Genomic DNA, 8,130 nt, shown 5'->3' with positions numbered 1-8,130 from the left:
TCTTGATGAATTTTATTTTAAACAGGCTTAATTTTAACCATGTTTTGAGTTAAGTCTATAGAGTTGGTTCCGACTCATAGCAACCCTGTACAGAGATTCCAAGAAGCAGCCGGTGGTTTTGAACTGCCAACCTTCTGGTTCACAGTTCAGTGCTGATCCTACAGCATCCACTTTTAACCATAATAAGCACAAAATATTTAAGATATTTTAGTCTTAAATATATATAAATAGTATGTATATAATATAAAGTTTATTGCCTTCAATGTTAAAGCTGTGCATACTAGAAGCCTCTATAATAAAGAGACCTATAGGATAAGCACTAGACTGCTAACCACAAGACCAGTGGATCAAACTCACCAGTCGCTCCTCAGGAACCCTATACAGAGTTGCTATGAGTTGGAACTGACTTGATGGCACTTAACAACTCTTAAATTTGTGGTAATTTTTCATGTGGATTTGTAAACTCCTAGAGGGAAATATCCTAGTTTGGAAAGTACCTGTCGATGTTTAAAAGGAACCAGGAAATAGGAGTGATGGAGTGATGTTTTTGCTGTTAAGTGCCGTTGAGTCAATTCCGACACATAGTGACCCTGTATAGGGTTTCCAAGGAGCAGCTGGTGAGCTTGAATCACCTTGCAGTTCAAACAGCTTTGCAGTCTGGTGCATTAAATTGTAAAATCCCTTCTCCTTTTGCCTCCCCAGTCTTTTCTAAAGTACTTATATTCTGTTTTGTTCTTCCTTATACCCAGGCAGGCTGGAAGCTCATAGAAGACAGATTTTGAAACTCTTAGATGAATCTTCTCTTGCATCATGTTTGTGTTGGCATACAGTCAGTAGTAGCTTGCTTTTGAGGGCAGGGACTATAGGACTACTGTGGGTTCTTGTCTTTGTATTCTCATGTTTGGTACATTGGTTGTTGTTGTTGTTGTTGTTAAGTGCCATCGAGTCGGTTCCGACCCATAGCGACCCTGTACAGGGTTTCCGAGGGTGTAAATCTTTACGGGAGTAGAAAGCCTCATCTTTCTCCCGCGGTGCAGCTGGTAGTTTCGAACCGCAGACCTTAAGGTTCGCAGACCGATTCGTAACCACTACGCTACCAAAATGCCGTCAAGTCAGTTCCGACCCATAGCAACCCTGTATAGGGTTTCTGAGGAGCAGTTGGTGGGCTTGAACTGCCAACCTTGCAGATCAAACGGACTTTGCAGTCCAGTTCATTAACCCACAGCACCACGCCCGGCTCCATAAATTGTTGGCTGAATGACGAGAGGGACCTTCCAGTTTCAAGGTTCTTCAGGTGGCCTGCCTCTAGAGCGGATGCAGAAAATTGTACCTTCCGCAAAAGCTGTCGATACTGGTACTAGTCTGTGATTGGCCAGGACCTGGATGGTATTAGTCTGTGATTGGCTGCAAACCTCAACGTTGTCTATTTGAACTCACCCAGTGGCTCCACAGAAGGCAGGTCTGGAGAACTGCTTTTGTAGAGATTACTTCTCTGTAACACACAGGATTGCCCTGAGTTGGGGGACAACTCCACAGCAGCTAACAATTGGGAGATCATCTCCATGAGATCATCGCCTCATTCCCCCACTTAAAATTGTTACAAAGTTTCTTGGATATTTGTTTGTTGTTAAGTGCCATCAAGTCGGTTCTGACCAATAGCAACCCTGTACAGGGTTTTTAAGGAGCGGCTGGTGAGCTTGAACCACTGATCTTGTGGTTCAAACCAAACTTGCAGTCCAGCACATTAACCACAGTGGCACACCAAGACTCTGGCTCTTTGTTTAGGAGTAAGATATAATCTTAAATAAAACTTCACACATGTCACTTGTTACATTTGTGCTAATGAAGATGTGAATATTAAATGCTAATTAAGTATTGTTGGCCCTTAAATATGATCTTATATAGTTATATTTGCAATACTGGCAGTTCTGATTAGCTAGGCCAGAGGTTCTCAACTTCAAATCCACAGACCTCTAAGGGGATTAGAGGATAAAATTCAGAGGACACATGAACTTGGGTGGGGGAACAACTCTATCTTTATTTTCACTAGGCTGTAACTTAAAGTATTTCCTTCAATTATAAATGCAGACAACCTAACATTGTATTCATGATAACTGTGACTTTGTCAACAGATTTTGATTACAATACAGTTGTAAAGATCTCAACATATTGTTTATGGTACTCCAAAGTCATAGCAATTATTAAACCCACTCTAGATCAGATTATATAATGCACATGTATATTACTGTATCACCAATATACATATTTTGATAACTTATCCTTCAATTTGCTTTCCTTGTAATCTCATGTATTTTCTGTAAAATCATTCTAAGGGTTCTATGGTACAAAGTTCAAGCAATCTAGGCAATCAATCTAGGAAACAGTGTGATGGTCTCACCCCCAGCCACTGTCTCCCTCTCAATCTGTCACACTAAGGATGGAGATCATGAGTCTTTTGTACAACCCTAAAACTACAACTCAAGAAAAGATGTCCTCTCTAAGGTTGAAAATGTCGTCTAGATGGAAAAGACATATAAGGCTAGGTGGGAAAAGTGAAGTATTGCATTTGATTTACCCAGAATCTCACAACTAAATGCTGCACACACTGCAGGGGCTTGCCAAAGAAAACAAATTGAAATCTTTTTGTAATTATTAGTATACATATCTACTACAACTGTATATTCTGGCTATCAAAACTCTTTATGGAAGATTCTGTAAGGTTGTAGAGTTCCTCTAGTGTTTGGCGACAAGAAACTGTTGAAAAGAGGTATGCTCCCTCACTAGAATTCTTTATCTAGGAATTTCTCACTAGTTTACGTGAGTTCTAGTAACAGGTGGTTTTAAGGTATTTTAAAGAGATACTACACACAGGAATGAATGTAGGAGAAGCACAGTAGATTTAGCAACTCAAGACTAATAGTAGTTGCATGGACATTACTTGGCCATGAGTGAAGAAAAGTAAGGAGTGGTTAACTTTCAAAGTGGTGGAGGGCAGTTTGGGAGCTGTGGTGACTGACTACTCTTGGACAGTCAAGAGAATAAACACTACTGCACAACTCAGCTCTGTGCACAGGACAGTTCTGGGCCTGAGTCACAGAGCCCACTGCTGTGGTCCATTCAGGTCAGCCTTAGAGTGGATCTGGAGGGCTGAATGAGAGCACCTGTGACAAATCTACTTGCTGCTCCACAACGGTAGAACGGTATCTTTTCATTGATAACTATGCCTAGTAAAATTCTGGCACATGGCAAGTGGTCAGTAACATGGAATGAATGAGCAAGCAGGAATGAATGAGTAAACAGAGATGAAGTATTACTGAAGTGAAGAATAAAAGCAAACCATCTAGTAGTATACACAATTAGAAACGAAGTACTTTCAGAATGGGCATTTAAAATGTCACTCAAGTTACGTAGTAAAAGATGTAGTTGTCTTACATCCCAGGAACAGAGGACCCTGGGACCATCCAGGGAGAAGAGCAAACGTGGAATGTGGGACCCTATCCAGAGAAGCAATGACACCAGAGATGGAGGCAGACATGAAGACAAGGAGAGAAAGAGAGCTTCTGAAGGCTCTAGACTCATGGAATGCGAGGGGCTGTGTGCTGGCAGTCAGGGGGCAGGCTTGCGGAGTATGCCCTTTGGTTGTTTGGATGATTGTATATTCCTGAGTGTTTTGGTGTATATCATAAAAACAACCCAGAGGAAATAGAGGCAGGTAATGCATGGAGGGGATTGCAGTCATTGCAATGAAACAAAATACGATAGGATGAATGTAAAATTGATGTTCTCCCATGTAAACTATCATTCAATTCACAATAAAAAGTTAAAAAAAAATTACTCAAATACTGGAGTATTCATAATGAATTTTGTTCTGTAGATAAGGTATAATAGAGTACTTGCTGCTTTCCAGTTCCTAATAGAAATAAGATTCAAAAAAAGAATATTTACAAAGACAACATATGATTCTTCCATAGTCACCAGTTAACTGCGGGGGTGGGGGTGGGGGGCACAGACACCAAAACCCATCAGTACTACATAACTTTAGTTTAAGTATATTAGTATTTATTACGTTCTTAATAGCATTCTTCTAAATATGAATTATTTCAGTTAAAGTCATCTAGAAAAGGACTTAAGAGTTTGAAAATAAGTAAAAATTCAGGGGAAGGGAAAAGACATTCTATTTGATACATTGATTTTAAGAATAATCACATATGCATGAGTGTTCCTATGTAATCCAATCTTGCTTACTTACCCACTCCACACAAAAAATCCTACATTATCCAAAGCTTCATGTTTCTACTTATAAGTAGCATAGCCAACCTGAAGTTTTTAAAAAACATTATTCCACTGACTAATATAAACAATTCATGCTTCAGCACAAAATAGTTAATGTTAGCCAATGAAAACAGGTGCCTATTCTTCAAAGGGCTGTTCTAGCAGCAGCCTTTTGATTTTTATGTATTTGGTTAAAGTACACATCCTCGAATATTAAAATAGACACTGAGCTCACTTTTTACTCATAGAAAGAATAGTGACATTTCCTCCCCTGCGATCACCAATTATTTATATAAATTTGTATTAACACTCTGTAAGAATCTATAAACATCAATAAGAAGCTGACTATCCCGACTGCCATGCTCCAAATGACTAGACACAGTACACAGATTATAGCAAGCTTTAGGATAAATATTGAAAACGTGGCAGTACCATAGTAGCAAAGGTTACTAAACCATTTATTTATGAAAAACACTTCTGGAACCATTTTCATACCTCAAAATAGATATTGTTACTGGTGATTAAGTTCAGAAGCTATAAATACACACATCCTTACTGTGGAAATAAGCAACAGTGTTCTGCAAATGTGAGGAGAAAACACCCAGTCCCTTAAATCAATAAGCATTTGCTAAGGGGAAAATTCTTAAAATAGCTGATTATAACCTTGCTAGAGTTGCATCAACATTGACTAGCCACATTTCTGTCCACTTACAAGGAATACTATAAAGAAGCAATTAAGCCACATTTAATAAAAGTGTTAATTTACAGAAAATGTATTTTTTCACAATTAGAAAAATTTAACATCTTTAGTCAAAACAATGATGGGAAACAGCCTAAAGAAAAATAAAAACCTATACATACCACGTACTCAACTACAAAGCAAAATACTCTTACTTTGACTGAAAGAAGAAAATAATTTTTATGTTCACTATCAGTTCATAAGAGTAACTCCAAGGAATGATCTTAAAATTCTCTTAAGTAAACACAAGAAAAACAAATCAAAAACCGTAAGTACACAAGACATAAAATTGAACTGCAAAACTAGTTCAAAGCAATTAGAGTCTGGTCATTCTCTTATGCTCTTTATTTTAAATTGATATTTTAGAACAGTAAATCTTTCACAGCAGTGCCTCTGGTTTGATAATACAGTACTCCATTTCTGAATGCAGAGGTTTAAAATAAATCAAAATGAACATTAAGGTATACAAACAACTACTTTAAATCTGCTCTTATTTAATAAGGATCAGTTTTCACTCATTCAAATACATGGAATGTTGGCACAAAACTGAAGCTGCTGTAGAAAGATTGATCACAGATGTTCTGTGGGTTATTGAAACTTGCATTTCTCTAAAAACATACCCTTACATGGTTTTAATTTTACAAATTTAAGTGTTGAGACAATGTCTAAATAATGAGTAACAATTAAAATAAAATGTTTATTTGTAATTTATGTACAGAATACATTTTATGTTACGACAAGGATATGGGGAAGGAGAGGAAGGGTCATCGCATTCTGTTGGTGATGACCATCTTTTTTTTCTGAATCAGATGTACAAACCAGTTTGGATTTCCTAAGTTGGAAAGGATAATTTGTAGCTAAACTATAAAGTGTTGCTGCATTATTTCTAGTTGGCATGTTTTCACAAAATGCTCTTGAACTCTGCTCACTCAGAATCTTACAACAAAGAAATTTCCTGGTTAGTGTGTAAAATTAAAAACCAAAGTGTAATTATCAAGAGAACAATGAGTTTATGTATTTCATCTTAAAGAAATAGTGAAACGGCTACATAACTGTGCATAATCTGAAATGTTGGTCTTTCTTTTATACTTTTAAAAGTTATTCTGATCAGTCTAACAGTAAAAAGCCATACAATTATTAAAAATGTCATTAATCTAAATGTCATTGTGAAAACTGCATCTTTGATAACTATCAAAAGGAATGATGCCTGCTTACTGTGAAATTATCAAATGGATAAAATGTATGTTTTAATGGCTTTAGAGTGCACCCAGTAATAGTAGTCTGTAACACGAAGAACTGAATAGAACTCATTTCAGCAAATGGATTTAAAAGATGCTACAAATACCACATGTATAATTTTGATGATCGACCAACATAGAAAATCCAACCTCTTGCATTTTTCCAGTCCCAAGAGTATATTAAGTTTATGATTTTTCATGGGAAGCTTTAGTTGTATCTCCATCATTGTTTTCCTCATCCTCCTCTTCTTCACAATCCCCATCTGTTTGCTGTTCCAGTTCCTCTTTTGTGATCATCTCAAAATCATTCCCATTCCCACTACTGTGTTGGGATCGGTCATCTTCCCTCCGGTCACTGTCTGTGTCTGAATGTCGTTCTCCACCTGAACCTTCTGTTCCGTTGTTTCCTGGTCCTACTTTTCCCTCCTCATCTTCCTTTTTCTCACTGTCTGATTTCTCCTCACTGTCAGACTTCTGCTGCTTTTTAGCTTCAGATTTCTCATCTTTCTTTAAGTCTGCTTTTGGTCCTTTGTATTCATGTGTGTACAGAGGCCTGAAGGAGTCAATGAAGCCAACGTCAGCAGTAAGATTTGGCAAGAACCAAAAGTGATGCCTTCCTCCAGTTATGAGCCAAATGATGAGAAACAGAATGCAACGAGCTGTGGGGAGAAAAGTTTCTCTACATGAGTAATTCAAGCACTGATCCAGATAGGGTATAACTGTTATCAGGAAAAAACTGGGAAACGTTTAGTTTATTATTCACACAAACATTTACCAAACACAAACCAACTGCAGCTGAGTTAAATTCCGACTCACAGAGACCCATAGGGTTTCTGAGGCTGTAATCTTTATGGAAGGTGACTGCTACATCTCTATCCTGTAGAGAGGCTGGTGGGTTCTAACTCAGTTAACAGCTGAGCACTTAAATCACTGTACTACCAGGGCTCCTTTGTACAGTATATCTTAAATATGAATGTTTATATTCTGACTAGTCAAGTAGGGATCACAGTGTATTCTATGGAAAGAGCATCCTGCTCTGAATTTGAGCGCACAAAGCTATGTCATTCTCAAAACATTACCCTTATATTCTAGTAAATTTCTTTCATCGATATATATTCTATTAAACACCTTGCTGTATTATGCTGCGAAAACAGAGAGCAGTCAATTGGAAGAAAATATTCATGAGAGCTTGGTAAAAAAAATGTAAATGTGAATTAATAGATCAAGGATACCTTAGGAATTAAGCCTTTAAAAACTCAAATGTAATCCAGCCTAGGTTCATTATTATATATACATTAGTGCCATAGTAATTTTATTCTTCTGAGTTTGAAAGAAATAAAAAAGCATTTCAATGGCTACCTGGAAGTACTGTGAGCCTGAAGCACTGTGTGTAAAGGATGAGTCGATGCTGATATAAAGGATGCATGTATTAGTTAAGTTTCCATCTTAAAAACGGCACTGTATCTTTTAAGTAAAAACATTCTGAACAATGAGAACATTTTCCTAAGGTGACAATTTTTGTTTATTGAAGAAAATACTATTGGCTTATTTATGGACCCACCCTCACCCAATGTTAGGTAACAATACAAGGCTAATGAAAACCAAATCCCTTAAAAAAATAAGGTTTATGAGAGGTCTTCACAAAAAATTCATGGGAAAATGGAAGAAAAGATATGGAATTTTTCCTCAAACTTTTTGAAGCCCCCTCATATATTAAGACAAACCTGTCCTAATGGAAACAATGGAAGAATTAAGTAGGCTGAAATAAAGTTTGTAAAAATGGTTTACCACACTAGTCTACAGTTTTAATTTGCAAATTGTATAGATCACATAATGAGTAATATTGTTTTACTAACAGACTTTTGTTTTCAAAGTCTGTTA

The 8,130-nt window shown here is 37.0% G+C and overlaps 1 protein-coding gene across 1 annotated transcript in view; it reads right to left on the bottom strand.

The window, feature by feature from the left end:
* Positions 1 to 5,341: 5,341 nt before the first annotated feature.
* Positions 5,342 to 8,130, bottom strand: part of SEC62 (SEC62 homolog (S. cerevisiae)) — a 29,086-nt gene continuing 26,297 nt past the window's right edge. Inside the window, exon 8 of the mRNA XM_006861820.1 lies at positions 5,342 to 6,908. Coding sequence (XP_006861882.1) covers positions 6,436 to 6,908 — 473 coding nt within the window. The 3' untranslated portion in view covers positions 5,342 to 6,435. The remainder of the gene's footprint in view (positions 6,909 to 8,130) is intronic.

The sequence above is a fragment of the Chrysochloris asiatica genome, unplaced genomic scaffold, assembly GCF_000296735.1.
Source record: "Chrysochloris asiatica unplaced genomic scaffold, ChrAsi1.0 scaffold00043, whole genome shotgun sequence".
NCBI classification, from domain to species: domain Eukaryota; kingdom Metazoa; phylum Chordata; class Mammalia; order Afrosoricida; family Chrysochloridae; genus Chrysochloris; species Chrysochloris asiatica.
This window is presented reverse-complemented; position numbering and strand designations above follow the sequence as displayed.